Source organism: Patagioenas fasciata, chromosome 14 (genome assembly GCF_037038585.1).
Source record: "Patagioenas fasciata isolate bPatFas1 chromosome 14, bPatFas1.hap1, whole genome shotgun sequence".
Classification (NCBI taxonomy): Eukaryota; Metazoa; Chordata; class Aves; order Columbiformes; family Columbidae; genus Patagioenas; species Patagioenas fasciata.
Genome location: NC_092533.1, coordinates 9,883,205 through 9,902,751, shown reverse-complemented (window position 1 = coordinate 9,902,751; position 19,547 = coordinate 9,883,205). Strand labels below are relative to the sequence as shown.

The 19,547-nt window shown below is 54.8% G+C and overlaps 1 protein-coding gene across 2 annotated transcripts; it reads right to left on the bottom strand.

Annotated features, from left to right (window-relative positions):
• Positions 1-1,247: 1,247 nt before the first annotated feature.
• Positions 1,248-19,076, bottom strand: PITX1 (paired like homeodomain 1). 2 transcript variants are annotated; one of them, XM_071814755.1, is made up of 4 exons: positions 10,133-10,298; positions 9,797-9,978; positions 6,734-6,939; positions 1,248-4,220 (listed from the first exon to the last, which is right to left on the bottom strand). In XM_071814755.1, exons 2-4 carry the CDS (start codon positions 9,957-9,959, stop codon positions 3,681-3,683), a joined length of 909 nt encoding a protein of 302 aa, XP_071670856.1. In that variant the 5' UTR covers positions 9,960-9,978; positions 10,133-10,298; the 3' UTR covers positions 1,248-3,680. The 2 variants fall into 2 exon arrangements, with proteins under 2 accessions (XP_071670856.1, XP_065705312.1); XM_065849240.2 differs by lacking the exon at positions 10,133-10,298 and adding an exon at positions 18,738-19,076 and having other exon boundaries at positions 1,249-4,220.
• Between the last annotated feature and the right edge of the window lie 471 nt (positions 19,077-19,547).

Sequence of the window (19,547 nt, the reverse complement as noted above, 5' to 3'; positions counted from 1 at the left end):
CTCCCCAGGCAGCTTTGCCTTGGCAATGCTAATAGGTAAGCCAGCACACTCGGAACAAATGGAAAACTTGATTCAGCTGTTTCTCTGGCTCCAAGTATCTGCTTGCCTTGACAAAGGCAAGGCTGCGATCTGTGGGCAGGAGTTTGAGGGGGTCTCAAACTAGAAGACAGAGTCCCACCGGGCTGGAACCACGCCAGGTCGAAGCAATGCAGCTTTAGAAATGCCCGTTTGAGCTTCATGCACTGGAAACCACTCACGGGGTGAGAGATGGAAAACCATCACCTCCGGTGTGCGGAAACACCCACCAGCCGCACGCTAGCATGGGCAGTTCAAAAATCCAAGTGCAAAGAGTTGTGGGGAGAACCGTTTTATATGTGGGACCCCCCTTTGGGGACTTTGGGGTCTAAGGGACCATTAAACGACATCTCCTCGTGGCTGCCGCCAGCGTGGACGCACATCTGGACACTTCCAAGGGTATATCCCTAAGGAAGCTATGCTTGGGCAAGACGGTCCCAAACCAGGCTTCAAACACACCAAAAACCCAAATAATTCAAGTTCTAACCATTGTGGGAGAGACCTAAAGGCTGCTGGAAGCCAGGTGTCCGTAAAAGTGCACAGGGAAGGTGTAGAAGCCGCTTTCTGCTCGGTGTTTCCCTGGAATTTTCCTTTCCCTGAGCCATAAATGTGTCAAGGTGCCCAAATTTCACCCAAGAGTAGCGGATCAGCTTTCCGTGGCGCACTCGCAGGGCAGGGGGACGCCGGTGTCGGCCACCGGCACAGAAACCCAGGCAGGCTGTGTCCCTGGTCCCCAGCTGAGCTTCAGGGGTGATTCAGGACTCCAACAACGCTGAAACCTGCGGCAGGAGTTGGCTAAACGTGAGCCCTGTAGTCTCTGATTTGTTTGAGGACTAACAGTGCTACCTCCAGGAACAGGAGAAAACGAACGCGGTAAATCTAAAATTCTAAAAATCTAAAATAACGGCTGAGAGCTTGCAGATATCCTCCTGGAGGAAAACTGGAGAGGAAACCCATCTTTTCCTGGTTTGGTGCACGATCCCGTAGCTGTAAGAAGGGATAAAGTAGCCGAGGAGACTCAGCTCCTGTCTGCTGAGCCACCGGTTTAGGGGCAAAGCAGCCCCAGGACTTGGGCTCGGCGGTCAAAGCCTCCCCACCCCGCTGCCAGGGAACGGCTCCCGGGGCTCAAACGGCTCCGTGCAGAAAGCCGCTAACTCCCGGGAGAGGGGGAACATCCGCGGCCGCGCAAACTGCGCCTTTGGACAGCGCAGGGGCAGCCCCGGTGGTGGCTTTTGTGTCCGTGGAAGAAGGCGGCTGCCGCTGGATCCGGCTTCGCCCCAGATAACTTATTGATTTCTTTGTCTGAATTAAGACTTTTTTCACAAAATATTAATAGTAATCATAATATTAAGGAAATGGTAATGAAATCAGAGTCTTTTGTACTCGGAACAGCTTGGGAAAGAAAAAAATAAATCGAACGACCTTTAAAATTCAGAATCTTGGAGAATTTGGAGGAGCAAGAGCAAAACGCACCTTAGCAAAACGGGCAAACGGTTCAGCGGGAAGGAGCGGTCCCAGGGCTGCGCCACGCAGAGGGCAGTTCTTCAGGGTGCTAGGTTTAACTCTTTTTTTGGGGGGGAAAACCCCAATCCACGGCTGGAGGCGTTATGAATTCGTGGGAGCAGAAATCCAGGCGGGAAGGAGGGCCGTCTCCCCAAACCCCGCTGCCGAAAGAGCAACGGTAAAAGTCTGCCATAAAATTAAAGGTGGGGAAGATTTCCAGTGCTGGGGCTGCCCCTCGGGGTGGCTGGGACCGGGGCCCCCTCTCCTGCCGGGGCGCGGAGCGGGGGGACGAGGGGCGGCAGCGCAATTACCGGGGGGAAGCTGAGGGACCCTCCCCCAAATGCCACTACCGGGCAGGGGTGGGAGCAGAAAGCTGCTTTTCTTTTTATTTCATCGGTTTCTTAAAAACAGCCAGAAAAGAACATTAAAGGCATTTCTAGATTTCGTTTCTGTTTTTTTTTTCTTTCTTTTTTTTTTTTTATTCCCATGCTCTTAATTTTGAAAAAAAAATCACAAAACATAACTTATAAAACAATATATATACTGCATCCTTATCCACAACAGCATAACTGAAACATCCAGCGTAACGTTTACCACAGGTGTGAAATACACTGGGAAGGAAGTACCGTGTGCATTTTATATTACGTTTCTTTGTCATCTACAGGTAATAAGTATCGACAAAAAAAAAAAAAGCAACAAATATGCCTGTAATTAAACTTCGTATGCGTTTTGTATGCGTATTAATAAAGATCTTATTTATAATTTCCTTTTTTTTTTTTTTTCCTAACAAGCACTTGTTAAAATATCTACATTTACATAATAACACCTTTAGGGTTTTTTGTTTGTTTGTTTGTTTTATTGTTCCTTGCTTTTCCTTCACAGTTAGAAAACCAAGGAACGCTTTCAGCTTTGCTAAGCAACCTTTCCGGACGCCGAGGCTCGCTCTTTCTCTAGCACAGATGCAGTATCTGGATTCAGTTCATAACAATTTTTCGTCTTTTTTTTATCCTAGACTCTTTAGAAGGCGTTTGGTTTTTCGTTTTTTAAAGAGAATCCCCCCGCCCCCCTGCATTTAAATAAAGATGAATGATAATTTCATTATCAGGTTAAGCCTTTGGATGGGGAAAATGCTGAACAGTTTTTGCATCGTTGGAGGGGTTCTGTCCTTTCTTACAACCGGGGACACTGAAGTCTTTTGGAAAGGATGAAGAGGTAGGAACCTTGAGCTGCTTAGTATCAGGAATGACTGGATTATAGCTTCCAGCTAAAGAAAAAACATCAAGAATCATGCATTTTAAAACCAGTTTATTCAACGGCCAAGGACGGTGATCCGGCACAATGCAACGGTAGATATAAATATAACCTTATATAAGTGGTTGACCCTTGTCATTATTATTTTTAATAGTTTCATACCTAATATTTTAACCATTTTTCCTGCAGAATCTACTCTGCGATTTATATTTTTTTCTCCCCTTCTTTTTTTTTTAACTTTTTCTCTTTCTTTTTCTTCTTTTCTTTTTTTTTTCTTTTTTTTTCTTTTTTTTCTTTTTCGAGTGTGATTCTGTTTCTCAGTGGTAAACATTAACCAAACTCTTCCCGTGCGACAAGCGGCCAAGAACCGTCCCACCAGCTCTTACCACCGAGGCGTCTCCCTCCCTCGCCGCCCTCCCTGCGGGGAAGCGGCCGCTTTACCAACTCCTGTGCAAGTTCAAGTAAACACATACAACCCGCATAATCCAGAGAAAAATTGCAACTCATCCATGTACCAGATTTCGGTGTCTCTTGCAAAAAGTTTTCTGATCCGTTTACGGCTTTCGATGGTTTATTTTTAATATTTTTAAGCGCTGTTTTGTTGGTTGCATCGTCGGTTTGCTTTTATTATTTTTGGTGTTGGTTTTTTTTTTTTTTCTATACAGTTGAAGTCTGCGGAGCTTTTGGGTTTTTTTTGGTGATGTTTTGTTTTATTTTCCTCTCTCACTTGCTCGGGTTTTGCTTTTAATCATAATCGGGTTTAATTTTTTTTTTTTTTCCGTTAAGCGTCGCTTTGCTTCTGCTTTGCTTTGTCGGCGATGTTTTGTCGGAGGTGGTTTGTGTCAAGTCCGTCAACTGTTGTACTGACAGGCGTTTAGACTAGAGCCGGGGCTTTGCAAACTGCTGTAGCCGAAACTGGAGTGCTGCTTTGATTTCAGTCTAAGGCTGGCTAAGCTGGAGTTGCAAGTGTCCCGGTAGACGCTGTAGGGCGAGCCCGGTGGCCCGTAGGGACACGCTGGCGAGGACATGGCCGAGTTCAGCGAGGAGCCGCTGATGTTGTTGATGTTGTTGAGGCCGGAGTTGGCCATACCCGGCACGGCCGAGTGGCCCATACTGGAGGGCATGTTCATGGAGGAGATGCTGCTGGGCGCCGAGAACATGGACTGCGAGGAGAGGGGGCTCATGGAGTTGAAAAAGGTGAAGCTTTTGGTGGAAAGCGGCGCCGGGGTGAGGCTTTTGGTGGCCCAGTTGTTGTAGGGGTACCCGGCGTACATGTCGTCGTAGGGCTGCATCAGCCCGCTGAACTGCGGCACGTACCCGTTCTTGCACAGGTCCATCTGCTGGTTCCGCTCCCGCTTTCTCCACTTGGCTCGGCGGTTCTTGAACCAGACCTGGGGAGGGACGGGACGGACACACCGGCACGGCACGGTGAGTGCGGGACCACGGCAGGGGCGCGCAGGCAGCCCCCGGCCAAGCGCCCGCACCCCCGACCTGGCCACCGCCACCGGCGAGGAGGTTTGGCGGCCCCCACGTCCGCAGATTGCGGGCACAGCTCAGCGACCGCGCACCTCCTCTCCCTGCACCCCCTGCCCCGGGAGTCCCGCTCCGCGGGGTGCTTGCGCGCACCTCTGCGCGCATCCCTCTCTATTCAGTGGTATGTGGCAGCCAGCGTGCGCGCAGCCACCTTTCCGCTAAAGCTGCCTGCGCGGTGTCCGCACCACGGCCCGGGCCGCGTCCCCCCTGGCCTCCCCGCCGCCTCTGTCCCCGAGCAAGGCAAGGAGCGAAGTGACGGCCCGCTCTGATTAAGGCAGGCTCGCCCCGGCTCCACCGCGTTTCCGAACGTTAATGCTGTGTAATAAAAGTCCCCTGTTACAGACCATAAAAAAGGGGATTGGATTAGTATGTTTAGGTTGAAAAAAAAAATCAGTCCCGCATCAGTCTTGGATGGATGCAGCCTCTGCCTTTATATCTAATGAGAATTTACAGCCCTGACTAAGGAACAGAGAAGCAGGGGCCGCTCCTGGTGTTTGATGCAAAAACCTGATCCAGGTTCTTTTTTTTTTTTTTTTCCTTTTAGCTCCCCCATGATGGAAGCCGGGCAGCCCCCAAAATTCTTTTTCCAGGTTAAAAACCAGCATCGTCCTGCCTGCCGGCTGCGCCCGGCCTGCGCGATTTTCCTGATGCATCCCCCCTCCCCGGATTTCTCCGACCGAGCCATCGCCCCCGGTTCCCTGCGGACACCGGGGCCCCGGCCGGAGCCGCGTGGTTTCGTGCACTCGGCCCCGCGGAAGCTGCGCTCCCTCCGCACTCACGCCAGAAATGGAGGGGGAGGGGAGGGTGGAACTCTTCGGGCCTCCCCTCCCGGTGTAAAAACGGTGCAATTATTATTAAACACAGGTCTCAAGGATGGAAACTTGGGAGGGGGAATGCATGTCGGAGTCTATTTTAAAAAATAATAATAATAAAAAGAATGCCGTATAAATAGGAAACGAAAGCCAACATGTTAAAAATCTGTAATATACTCCTAGGAAGGTGCTTCCAGACAGGAATTTCCTGAAAATGAGGGTAATAGTTTTAATTATGGCTCCTAGACATTTTAAAGGAAGGCCGTCATAGCAAATTAAGGTTAGATTTGCAATCTGCAATCTCAGAACATCAAACCAAAACATCTCCACACAGAGGGAGAACGAAATTACATTAATGGCAGCTCATATATTAGTTTTATTTGCTTCCTGAAATATTCCACCAATATTAATGCAGTTTAGTCTCCTCTCCGGCTTTGTTTTGTTTTAAATTCAATTAAGACAATGCTTTCAGATGCATTTTCCCCATTGCAGATGGGTGTTTACTCTTGAAAGGTTTAAAGAAGAATCTCTGTAATCCGATTTGGTCACTCGTGGTTCAATCGCCAAGAAGAAAAAAAAAATAAAAGTGGCTTTTCGGGACGGCAGAGCTGCCCTGCGCGGTTCCCGTTTTTTCCCGGGTTTCTCCGCTCCCCGTTTCATGCTCAGCCCACGGTCCCGGGAGACGGTGGGCTCGGCAGAATGTGCGGCCACGGCTAAAACCGCGTGGGGAAATGTCTCGGGGGAAACGCAAAGGGGAGATGGAGAAACCGTGACAACTCCAGAAAGGCGAATCAACATATCCATAGCCCCTTCGGGCCAGTCGTTCATTGCCAGGATATTTCACACGCGAATTTCTCTAAGGAACTGCCGAGGCTCTATATGTGTATGTGAATATATACATATGCAGTGGCATCGGCTTCGAGGTGTGTAAAGACCAGGCGCCTTCGCCATACACGTATGTGTCTACAGCGCTAATTGACTTTTGAGAGCAATCGCTCACCAGCCCTTGTCCTTCACTCTGCCCATCGGTGGCCTCTGCAAACAGCCGCTCCAGCCGCGGACGCGGGCCCCGGGGCTGCGCCGCAACCCGCCGCCGCAACGGCATCAAGCAGCGGTTTGTTGGGTTGTGATCACGATTGCTGGGATCATTTGGAATAAACCAGAGCAAAGGGAAGGGCCGCTGGACCTGAGGGGTTGCTCCAGCCCCGCGCCGGGTTTAGGCCGACCTGGGGGGGTCTTCCCCCACAACAGGGCCCTTCCCAAACCCCGGTCTCCCCGCTGCCCTTTGCACTGCTTAACCCCCCATTTTTCGGATTCTCCAAGCATCGGGCCGGCGGCCGCGGCCCTCTCCGGCCGTCATCTCTCAGCGGCCGGGAGCTGAATTTCTCCCCTCCGCCTGGATCCCAAATTTAGTCATAAAAATGAAGCCCACAGCGGCCGGCACTGGTCGCAAACCGCCTCGCGGCTCCCAAATGGGCCAGTTTCCCCCAGCTCCCCCACCCCGCAGCGGGCTCTGGAGCAGAGCCGGGCATCCCCGCGGGGCTGAGCGCCCCTCTTACCCGGACTCGGGGTTCGGTGAGGTTGGTCCAGACGGCGATCTCCTCCCGCATGCTCATGTCGGGGTAGCGGTTCCGCTGGAAAGTGGCCTCCAGCTCCTGGAGCTGCTGGCTGGTGAAGTGGGTCCGCTGCCGACGCTGCTTCTTCTTCTTCGCGGGGTCGTCGGCGGCCCCGTCCTCGTTCTTCTGGTCGCCGCTGCGTTCCTTTTCTGCGGTGGGATGTCGAAGATTGGGGGTTGAGTGTGTGTGGTGTTTTGTTGTTTGCTTGGTTTGGTTTTGTTGTGTGTTTTTTTTTTTCCCCCAAACAGATATACAGGCACACAAAGGCCGGCAGGCCGCCCCCGCACCCAGCCCTGCCCGCCCCTCTGGAGGGACGCGTGGGGGCATCCACGCGGGTCCCTGCCGGGCCCTGCACCCACCAAACGTCCAGCAGCCACAGCCGGCTTTTCCCGTGGGGGACTGGGGAAGGGGCACGGAGCCCTGCTCGGACCCAAGCCGCTCGGGGAGGCAGCGGGACACCTCGAACGATCCGGCTAGAAGCGGGCCCGAGGGGCCAAGGCAGTCGGGGAGGAGCGGATTCCCCGCAGCACCGTCCGCTCTGCCATTCCACGGCACCTTTTCACTCCCTTCAACCTAAAGCGCGATCTTTGCTCCATTGTCTTTGTTGTACTCGGCCGCGACAGGAAACTTCGGAAGGGCAGGGGTGTAAAACTCAGCAGCAATTAATTGCAAAAGGCAGCCTCTCTCTTCGCCTCTACACTTCTTTCTTTTTTTTCATTTTTTTTTTTTTTCTTTGTCTCTTTTAGGATTTTAGTGTTTATTTTAACCCGAGGCTAAGCGAATCCCTCTGCAAAAAATCATATCGAAAGAAGCAAAGGACACCTAACCAGCAGTGTTTTGGCGATCGGCATTTATACGGACTGCAATCAGGAATCCAGCCCCTGTCCCGCCGCAATGGGGGGACAAACCCCGCTCCCTTTTCGTAATTGCCTTTTCGTCTCTCCCAGCCCGGGTTTTGGTTGGATTTAGAACAATTTAAGAGCTCGGAAAAGGACTCAAAGGCCTGAACGAAATGTGCTCCCGGTTTGGGCCCCGGCGGAGCGGGGAAAGGTGCGGCCGAGGGGTGGACACGCGAGGCGGCAAGACCGGGGTCCGCGGCCATCCCCCCGGCCTCCGTCCTGCTGCTGCCTAAAGGAAACTTAGTGGGGAATTTTTCCTTTTTGAGCGTTTTTCCTACTTTTTAGAGGGTTTTTCTCCCGGCGGTGGCAGGCACGGGGGCATTTCTACAGCCCTGAACTCTGCGAGGTAAGCGGGAGTCTAAAAATAATCGCGGGCTGAATCCAAAGCCTGAGAGGACTCGTCCTTGCAAAGTCACCCCTGAATCTCTCATAGCCTGGGCACCCTCCATAGCAAAATGGGGGACAAGTGAGCTCCAACGGCTCGATGGAAACCCCAAAAGTGGCCGATCGCAGCCCGGCTGACCTCTGTCTGCAGGAGCAGTTTGCAGAGCAAACAAGGCCTCTGCAGAACAGACCCCATCGCCACCGGGCCCCCCGGCCCCCATGGTCTCTGCGATCACTGGACCGGCCGACCCTCAGGGCCCGGCGGCGGTGGAGAAACAGAAACCAAAATAACCCTCGCAAAGACAAATCCTCTGGCTTTCGCCTGGGAAGAGCCCGGAGAAACCGGGCCGAGAGGGAGCGGGGGCGACAAGAAAGCGGCTGCGGCCGCGGTGGGATACGTCCCCGCGGCCTCTCACCCCACTCCGGGTATAACTCCGCCACGATTTCGTTAAAAAATGTGGTCTGGGTGCCGGGCTGTGGTACAATTTCCAATCGTCACGCACATTAGCGCTAATCGGGTTTTGTACTTTTTTCCCCTCTCTTTCAATTAAAAAAAAAAAAAAAAAAAAAAGGAAAAGGTATTTTGCAGCTTCTCGGAGAAGCAAAGCAGGCAGGTCCTCAGCCCTCTTCCAGCACCGGGGGTCACACACAGGGGAAGGGCAAAATGAGCAAATCTACCTCTCTAATCTCAAATAATCTCCTCTAATCTCGGAGTCCCATCCAGACGCCGGTCTCTAACTTTGTTTGTGAATCAGGCTGAGAGGCACAACCCAAACCCTGTTTATCACTGGGTGCCGCTTTGGAACCGACTGTCGCCGCAGACACTCTCTATGTTACAGGACCTACTGAAACTCCGAAGAGCAACAACAGCTACCAAAAAATTAAAATTAAAGAAGACAAAAACTCCTCCTGAAAGGGTCTCAGGGGAGAACGAGTATCACGCTCCTTTCTGCAGCTTTTGTTTCATTCTCCTAGCTTCCCTTGTCATTTTAGAAATGTCGCGACTTTAATTAGATACAAACTGGGAAACCACAGCTTTCCCTGCAGCCTTTGCACATGGTAGTCAGAGCGCGGGGAGCCTTTCCAGCGCGGAAAGCGCGCAGCTTCCGTGCTAAACCTCTCCGCGGCCGCGCACATCTCCGCGGCGGCCCGCGCAGCCTGTGCCCGGCCCCACGCTGCCTTTCCTGCTCTGCGGGGCATTTTCTTTCTTTTAAAAATTTCTGTTCTCCTCCCCCCAGCTGGCTTTGACAGAGAGATTTTTTTCCATCTCTGCACCACCCGAGATGGAAAAGAAACCCGGGCAAAAGCTGACATGATCTCAGAAACATCCGGCAAAACCGCACTCCCCGAAGACCCCCCCTTCCCTTCGACCCCGTCAATTAATAACTGTGTTTTCTATATATATAAAAAAATAGGAGCTCCAGGGATAGGGAAGGGTGGCCGTATGTTTCCTCTCGGCGGGTTGTCAGCGCCGGGCACGGCGGGGGTGGCAGCTGCGGGTGGGCCCCAGGCCCCGCTCCGGTTCCCGGGGCTCGGTCGCGATGGAGCCATCGGGGTCACCAGCAGCTCTTGCCACTCTTGTCCCTCCCATAGCCTCTGGTTGTGCGGAGGTTGCAGGCAAAAGACCACCGACCGCCCCGGGAAGGGAAGGCGCGGTGGGGAGGGGGAGGCAGCGCAGGGGGGAGCGGGCCGGGACCGCGGAATGGGGGGCGTGGGGGGTTACCTGGCACCTCCGTGTCGGAGGATTCACTGGCTGAGTTCTCGATCGGGTCTCTGGGTTCCGAGGATCTTTGCAAATGGAAGCTGGAAGCCATGTCATGGGAGGGTTGGGGTCTCAAGCTCTCGGGCAGTCTCTCCAAATTCATTCCACCTTTAAAGGAATCCATGGCAGGGGCGCCGGGCTGTCTGGGGGAGTTTGCAGGTGTTTATTCCACACAGAAAGGAACAAGGAGCTTTTTTTTTTTTTTCCTTTTTTTTTTTTTTAAGAAAAAACAAAAACAACAACAAAAAACAAAACCCAAACAAACCAAAACCAAAATCAAATCCACTTATTACTAACAGTATTATTTTAAGGGTGTCGGAAGAAAGGATCTGGGCAATGCCTCGAAGCCGATTGTCTCTGCTCGGGGAGAGGCACGGCAGTCCGGCCGCATAGGCAGGGAAGTGGTAAAGATCCCTTATAGAGGAACGCGAGTTGCGAGTTGGACAGTTTAAAGCTAAAGAGATTAAAGTGACCTGCCCTAGAACAAATGCCTGCAGTTAAACGGGGCTCCTCCCCCTGAAGGTTAAAACCTCCCCGTCTCGCTAATGCATCACTCCATCTAGCGCTCGCCCAGCCCGGCCGCGCGGGCGGACCTGCCTCCGCGCTCCGCGACGATGTGCGCGCCTTCCGCGTCCGCGGCCCAGCCCGCAACCCCCTGGCGGGCCTCTGACCGGCCCCCGCCGCCCGGCGGCGTCTCCTTCGAGGGTGCACCCCCCTCCTTCTACTCCTCCCCCGCAGCCTCCCCTAAACTCGTTGAGGTATTAAAAATATTTCAGAAACGAATGGAAAGGTGGAAAATCACTCCCAGCCGCGCGGGGGAAGGCTCGGGACCCTCTGGCCGCCCCCAGCACCTCGCCAGCCTACCCTTCTCCGCAGGGTCCTGCCATCCGGCAGCGCGCAGGCTGAGCCCCCGCTCAGCACGGCATCTCCAAGGGCATCCCGGTACCCAGCCTGGCTGGGGCTCCCGGCCCGCGGAACCTCCGCCTTCCACTCCCTGTGGTGAACGCGCAACCTGCGCATCCCTCAACATCCTTGAGCGGGGCTGCGCGGCCCGCCCCGGGACGAAGGGACCCCACCGCGAGTTTCAGCCCCCCGGGGAACATGTTCCTCCGAGCTGGAGGGTATTTCTTTTGGGGATGGCCTCCTGGGGGTTGCGTCTGAACTTTTTTTTTCCTTTTTAACATTTTTTTTTTTTTTTTCCGTGTGAGGCGCCTATAATCAAACGGCTCAGACCCTGTCCGGCTGCCGGGGGACCGTAGCCTGGGGAACAGCGACAGCACAAACGCTCCCATCACATCATCATTCAGCACATGATTAATAACAATTTTCCTCCCGCAGCCGAACTCGCAATAAGCCCTCTTGTAGGGGTGTCTGTGGCTCTACCAGGTTGAGGGCCGGGGCAACGGGTGTGGAGGGGGCATGAGACATCCCTCGAATCCCGCAACGGATACCGGTGCGTCCTGTCCCGGTGGAGTGTCCGGAGCGGCTGGAGCGGGGCGGTCCGCGGGGCTGCCCGCGCATGCCAGTACAAGGCCGTGAACCCTCCTGGATAACGCCTCTGTCTTTGGGGAGGTGGGATAACGCCTCGGCCTCGGGGGGCAGGTGGGAACCGGGGGTACCGGCGGGACAGGAGGCGGAGGGCCCACTTCACCGAGAAAAGGGATGAGGGAAAGGGCGAGAAGGACTTTGGCTGTAACTCTGCCCGGGGAAAGGACCTTCTCTCCTCTTTATTTTCTCGACTCACTTTAACTGATCCATCCTGACACTCTATTTTGCTTTCAAATCAAGTAAAGATGTGGGAGAGAACTTTTGAACTGTTTTATGGAAAAGTGGAGGGAAGCAATGTTCCAGCCGCGCAGGCTTTTTCCTACACCGCCAGGGTGATGCAGTTGGGCCCGCCCTGCACCCCCCGGCTGTGCCCCGCAGGGCCCGGCCCCCCTCTCCCGCCATGGGCCTGGGGACACCAGGCGGAGAGAGCCCAAAGCTCTCAGCCCCAATACTTGCACCTTTGCTCTCCATAGCCTTTTGCAGTTTAGGGGATGTACAGGTGGGAATGTCAAGGTCAGGTCTTCCTAGCTCACTCTTTCCATTTTTTTTTTTTTTAATTTATTTTTTATTATTTTGAGTGGCATGCTGATGTCCGTCAGTCTGACAGCCACTCCCGCCTGAACTTCGCTCAGGATTCTGCAATCGACGGGGAATTTCGGGCACTCGAGGTGAATCAGGCAATCTCAGGGCTGCTTGAGATGGACGTGGTCTAAAATGCAAATATTTACCAGAGTCAGGGCCTCTGGGCATCGAGGGGCTCAGCTGACGCACGGCCCTGGAAGGATGGGGACCTCCTCCCAGGAGAGAAGCGAGAGGAGGAGACGGCCTTTCTCATGAGGAGGAGGAAGGTGAACCGACTGCAAAACATGCACTGTGAGACTCTTCACAGTTCTATTTTTATTTATTTATTTATTTTCTTTATGTCCAAGACACAGATGCGGCAGCCCCGGGGCAGGTCTTGGGGGGACTCCTGCCCCCCGAAGCCCCAGGGGCAGTGCTGGAGGGGGGCTGCCAACAGTCCCGCTGCTCCACTGCGGCTTAGACCTACTGCTCACAGCAGCCTCAGAGCCGGCAGTGGGACTCTTTTTTTCTTTTAAATGCGCCTAATTTACAGTTTTTGTGCTACTCTAGAAAAAAACATTTTGAAAAAGGATCGTTCTAGGCTCATTTCCTCCCGGTCGGGCACAGAGAAAGGCTCGGTTCCGGGCACCGGCGTGATTTCGCCGTGGCGGTGGCCGAGATAACGCCGGGTTCAGCTGCCTCCCAGGGCGACGGCCCCGCTGGCTCCTTCAGGGGATCCCCGGGGAAGACACCCCACAATATGTACGTTAAATGGAGAACAACGGGCCGGTCCTGTCGCTCCAGGCCATCCGAGGGGGTTTCGGGAGGCGGAGCAGCACCCGGCTTCCTCCTGACTCCCCACGCGTGCCTCCGCCCGGCCTGTGGCGCGGGTCAGGCCTTTACCACACACCTGCGCACGGGTCGGCAGTCTCCGATGGGTCGATATATATATAGATACACAGGTCCTGTTTATGTCTCGATGTCTTACGTGGATTTAAGGGCATAGTCTCGCTCCACGCTTCGCACAGACTCGAATCCTCCCGGTTCTTCCCATTGCTGGTCGCGACAACACGTGTCGCGACAACAGAGTGCATCGGCGGGGCTGTCGCCCCCATATTTGAATTTTGTCCTCTCTCCTCCCCGCCGGGCCCGCTCTGTTTCGGGATGCTGAGGACACCTCTCCTCTGGTAACATCCTCCAGCAGACGCTACGCCACGGGTCCGCTAGTGTGACATCATGTCTCCCTTCTCTGACGTCACGTCTCGCCTTTCAGCTAGGCCAGGACCAAAGGCAAGCCTTAATGCTGCTCTCGGAGCCGGCTGCTCTTCCCGCGACGTGAAGGTGGAACGTCTGCTCCCCGGGCCTGACAAGACGGCGGTCCCGGGTCTCCCTCTCCCCACCACTTCCCCCGGCTCTCTAGAGGCCGAGGAGAGCTGCGGGAAGGGAGGAGAGGCCGAAGTGGACGAGAGCAGCCCGGCCGCGGGGTCCCCGACCAGCCGCCCTCCCCCCCAGGCCGCGACCTCCGTGGGCGTGGGAATGCCCGGGCGCTGAAGGGGGCCCACGGAGCTCCGGCCCGGACGCGGCCGGTGTGCGCGGGTCGCGGGAGGGATTCACGTGGGAAAACTCGGAGCAGCGCCGCGTGGGGCCGGTCAGGGAGCACTGCCGCTCCGCGCCCGCGCAGCCACCGCACCTCGAGGCTCCACCCGGCTGGGGGCTGCATCAGGGATCTGTAAAATGCTGGGAGCCCGCAAATAAACCGCTCTGCTTCCTCCTGCTATAAATAACCCAAGAACGAGGGGATGGTGCTTATAAATAAATCAGTGCCGGCTACGCCGGTGACAGCCCCACGAAGAAGAGGATGAGATGTGTCTGAACGAAGGCGTGCGGAGGACCCCGCAGAGGGCGCAGGGGACGGGGCCATGTCGCCCCTCGTGTGACGAGGAGGGATCCCAGCTTTCAGAGATGCGTTCCCATCCCCGTCGGGCTGTGGTGGTTGTACCGAACGCAAAACCACCTGGGCCACATATCAGGCGGCAAAGTTCAGTCTCTGCCAGCTTTTCCTCTTTAGATTTATTAGCGTTGTATAGACTGAGATTCAGTCTATAAATCGTTGGAAATTGTTACAAAAATGAAGGCATCTCCTCCCAAGAGCACCTCTGCCCGAGAGGGGAGTGAAGCCCTCTGAGAAACAGAGCTGCAGAGGAGGAAAGACTCCCCAACCAAACCCAATGCAACCAAACCCAAGCCAATTCAACCCTACCCAACTCAACCAGGACAAATCAAACCAAACTAAGCCAAACGAAACCGCAAGCAACGCAACCAAAACAAGCCGAGCCAAACCCAAACAAAGCAGTCCAAGCCAAACCGGTCAATCTCCACCTGGTGCCCCATTCGCGCAGCCCAGCAGCCGGGAGCTGCTGCAGGAGAACAACTTTTAGCGACAAAAACCTCTTAAAAGTGCCCAGCGGGTAGCGAAGGGGCATCTCTGGGGCTGTGAGAGCGGCTGGAACGGCGCAGCTCCCCTGTGCCCAGAGCCGGCAGCGTCGCGGCAACCGCCAAAGGCATTTTAAAAACTTTCCTCCATGAAAATGTCCCCTCCACGAGTGGATCAGAGGTTTTCGACTTCCAGCACCCGCTCCCGGCCTTTGCTGGTGTGTGTCTCCTACCCACGAGATGCTCACACGTGTTGGGAAAAAGCAGAGGCCGGGAATGCCCTGAGGTGTGTGAGCAGGACAGCGCGGTTCTCCGCGGATCACGGACCGCACTGGACGGATGATGTTTGTTGTTGCAGTGCACCGGGGGGGTGGTGGGGTGGTGGTGACGGATGTCAGGGCATTCATGTCCCGGGAGTGTCCTGTCCCAAACAAGTATCGCCCCAAACACCGTCTTACGTGCAAGGTGGAGACCCGTGTCCGCCCCCGCATAAGGCAAAGTTCAGCACTACCCGCCGCGACTGCAGCCCCTGCCCGGATCCGGTCCGAATGAAAACGGAGCAGACGCTCAATAACGACGACCACGAAACGAGCCTCGTTACCCCCCCACCTCCTGACGGAATCGGATCTCCCCCAGGCCGGACAGAGCAGTCAGCGAGAAGCAGAGAGGGGGAAGAAACCCAGCGCGGAGAGCGTGTTAAATCGCTCAGGAGACGAAGGTGGAAAATTACGCTGGCTCCCAGCCGGCCTCTCCTCCTTCGGGCAGCCAGGAGAGCAATTTTCCTAAGAAGCTGAGCAAAACGAAATCAGCCCCTTATGGATCGGCCGCCCTCCTCGCTCTGCGTTCCGGCCAAGCCTCCGCCTTCCTCTGGCTCTCAGGGCCCCTCCGCGCAACGTTGCGCCGCGGGTGCGGGTTTCCAGTGGCCTCTCCCGGTTTCCCCAGCCCCCCGAACCTCCCGGGTCTCTGCCTGCTCCATTCCGCTTCTTTCGGCCCGGCCGAGGTTGCCCCATCGCCTCGGCTGCCCCCGCTGTTGAAACCTAATGGGAGAAACGGAATTTTCTCGGGGCGTTTGGTCCGTGACACCTCCCGAGGCACCTGGGGCGCCCGGGGCTGCGGCTCGTCCCGGCTCCCCCTCCTCCCCCTTCCCCATCCCACCCCGGGGCTGCCTTGGGCGCCGACGGCCAGCGGCAGCTCTTGCGAAAACTAGGGATGAAAAAGTTGAAGGCTTAATGTTTTCTGACAGATACAAATGATACCCCAAGGCTTTCTTGAAATGCAGCGACTGACGGCTGGAGAAACGGTTTTCCTATTCGGGTTTCTGCAGCTGGAAGCAGACACGGGGAGGAGGGTTCCCCTCGACCCTCCTTCCCCTACCCTCGCCCCGAAAATAAAATCATCTCCTGGGCGTTCGGCGACGACCTGCGACAACTCTTTTTCCCAAATCGCCGATGTCACAGTCCCACCCGGGGCCAGAGCTGCTTCCCAGCCCTCTCTGCATCCTTCAGACCACACGCACTGAACTTTGCTCTAAGAAAATATTAATTTTCTGTTTGCAGTGCCTTGGGTTTGCTTCTGGCCGTTCGCAGTCTGATGTGAGCGTGAGAGTTTCAGTGACCTTTAATGACAACATCAGACGGTGGACAGCTCAGGAACATGGGGGACTTTTTCCCTGGGTTTGGGGAAGAGAGAGGAAAAGTATAACATAGTCCCACAATACCCTCTCTGAGCAGAGGGAACATGCTTTTCTTATTTGATGGAGGAAGGGGCACCGGAGCTTGCTAGGCAGCCTGCTCATGTTACTCTGTGCATCTTTAAATCACGAAGTGTGACTCTTCTGAGAACTAAAAAAGATGCCTCTGAAGCAGGATAATCGAAGGCCCGGGCACTCCATCAGTATCAGCTGCAGACTCTTCTTCAGTAGGAAAAATCAGACTGCGTTTGCACCACTGATATTATGCTTCCATGCGGGTTTCCCCCACCTTGTTTCGAGTGAGCAACCTCTTAATTGCTGCAGCAATGGGGGAAAACACATTTCCCTTAAACAGGACATTTCCTGAAAGGCTGAAATATTCTAATAACTCGCTGGGTTCTTTCATGTTCTTAGAACAGCAGCAAATCTCTGCAGAGCCGCACATTTCCTGCTTTAAAATACGAAATCAGAGAAACTACTAACTTTTGTTTGCATTCAGGTTCTTATATTTTTTCCCTTTTAATTTTTTTTAACTAAAATGTTCTGATTTTCTTTTATTTATTTTTAAAATTTATTTCGCCCCAAAGGTTGATTTCGCGTCGCTGCCCGTTCTGCCTCATTCCCCGCTCGGCTACGCTGCCCAGGGAGCAAACACCGCCGAGATAAAGGCACGGGACACCTTTCTTTCCAATTTCATTGTGGGAACGGCCGTATCTTAACGGGCACATCTCGAGGAGAGATAGGAACCTACTGCCTTCCCGAGAGCTGTGCTAATCAGCACGCCGGGTTAGATATAATAGTCTAGGGCAAATAAATCGAATTAGTTTTATTAGCACGTTTAGGAGGCGGTCTAAGGAAGGAATTCGACTTTACTAGAGAATGTTTTCTCCTCCCCTTTTGTTATTGAAAAGCAACATATATATGAGCTGCTCATCACAGGAGGGAAATAATACATGGTTCAATCTGCGGTCGTTTTCTCGGAGAAAGGCGCTCCCCTCTCTAAACCCGATGAGAAGGATATAAACTGTTGGAAATGCACGATTTCATAATAAAACCTGCGTGAACAATAAAACGGACTGTAAAGGACAGGCTGCGGAGCCCGCCAGGTTATTGTTCGGCGGTGGATTTCGGTAGGAAATATCTGCCTCGATCACAGGCGCTTTTAACTCGTCTAAAACTTTCCCAGGGAAATGTAGCCACCGCTCCAGCGCGGGATTTCCAGGGACTTTGTCCGTGTTTCAGGCAAATGAAGGATTTGGGAGAGGTAGTTTTCAGGAATTATTTGGAAGTCAGTTTTAGATCATCGGCTGGATTTGGCGCAGGGAATAACCCAGAGAACAAAGACATTGGTTTGTTAGGTGGAAATGACATATTTTAAATTATTATAGAAAAAGCAAAAAGCATTTCGGTCCTGGATTCAGATACAACAGTATTGTTTTAGGCTCAGTTCGTGCTCCGGACTTCGTGTTCGCCTGCAGTGCGGTTGACAAAATTTGTGGAAAAGGGCGAAATAAAAGAAAACTCGCCTAGCGATTTTTTTTTTTAAACGGGAGACCTAAAAAAATCTCCTAAAGATACCGTTTGTGGGAAGCCCTCACGTCCCTTTAAGCGGGGTTAATAGGCGGAAAATAAAAAAGGCTTTTTCCCTCCACTCTGAGAATTTCAGTCCTGCTTCAGGAAGCGTTATCCCGGAGCAGTGCTGAGAGACACTCTCACTAACTGTAGTTCCTAAAGATGGTGACTGTATTTTTTTATTTTTTTTTTTTTTTTTAGAAAATAAGAGGGGTCGTAGCACATTATTTTTAGGAAAAGTGAATTAATCGATGGCCCAGACTCTCCCCGCCCGCCTCGCTCATCCCCGAGAGCTCCCACCTCTCCTCCGCGGGAGTGCAGCCCCGGCCGAGCACCGGGGAGGCACCGGAACTCCCGGGCCGCATCACCTGCACCCCCAGCTCGTTCCGGAGAACCCGCGCCACGCCGGGGCCACCCGAACCTCCGCGCATGGCCGCCGTACACCGCGCTGCTGCCACCGGCCAGCCCCCGCCGAGGGCACCGGGGACCCGGTGCGAGCCGCGCTTTGCATAGCGCCGCGGAGCGCCCCGAGCAGAAGTGCTGGAGTATTAAAACGGGTGAGGTGCACTAGGAAAAAATTAAATATATATATGTAAAAAATATATAAAATGAGGTAACCCCTCTGGAATTGCATTTCCCAGAGCATTTGTCAGAGCTGACGAAGCGCAGAGGCCCCGAAAGAATTTATACACGGTATAAAGATGTCAAGGACTGCGCAGAGAGCGGAGCGCGGAGCGGAGCCGCCACCGAGCTCCAGAGCGGGAGGCGAGGCCGCGGTGAGGGGCGCTTCTCCCCGCCGGCGACGCGTCCCCTCTCGGCTTTGTTTTCTAGCCCCGAAACGCTCCGCACCTTCGGCCGCCGCCCGCATCCCCGAGCCGGGCCTGGAGGAGGCGAAAGGGGGGGACAAGGGAGGGACGGCCCCGTGGGACACGCGTGGGGAGACACGGCGGGCGCGCGTGAGGCGGGACGGAGAACCGGGCACACGCGTGGGAGGTCGGGACGGGGCTCATGGGGCCACCCGCGTGGGACAGGCGGCGACACGCGTGGGGCAGGCCCGGCGCAGGAGGACACGCGTGGGGATGTCCCCAGGCAACTTACCGGCCAGCGTGGCGGCGGCGGCGGGATACCGGGCCCGGCGGGCGCTGTGCGCTCCCCGGCCGCTGCTCCAGGGTTTTCTTGGGAGATTTCCCCGTCTCCTCCTGACGTCAGCCCCGTCCCAGGGTGCCGCAGACGGGGGAGGGCCGGGGGCAGGGCCGGCCGCACCGGGACACCGGCGGCGCCGGCTGCCCCGCGCCCCTCACCTCCGTCCTGCCACCAAAGGCATCCTCGGGCCCGGCTCCGGCCCCCGCCTGGCCGAGCCTCCCCGCCGCCACCGCCGGCCCTCAGCCTCGGGGCGGCTTCGTGCTCCCGGTTACATGGCCCCTGCCCTCTTAATTTCCTTCGGGCCGGTGTTCTTGTCCGAGGGGGCAGGGACAAGGAAAGGCCGCTTTTTTTTTTTTTCCTCCTGAAATACGCCCCTGGTTCAGGACTGCAGGGGGGAGGTGGGTGAGCAGCGCCGAGCACCCCGGGCGAGGCAGCAAAGAGCGCCCAGGGCTGCCCGGGCTGCAGCCGGAGCTGGAGAGCACGGGGCTCCGTAGGGATGCTTGTGTGGGTGATATGGGACAGGCACACTGTGCTATCCAGCCGGCTAAAGAGCCATCCACAAGCCCTTTGTCCAGTTCAGTTGTCCAGGGGTGCTTCTGGAGTTTCAGACACTTCACTTCTCACACCTTCCCCCCAGGAAAGTCTCCTCTCAAGAGAAAAACACACAAGTCATGCGTTGACTAGGCGAACACCACAATGGAGACATGGCTTATGCTTTCCTGAGTAGAGTGAGTCACAGACATAGGCACACACACAGAGGCTATA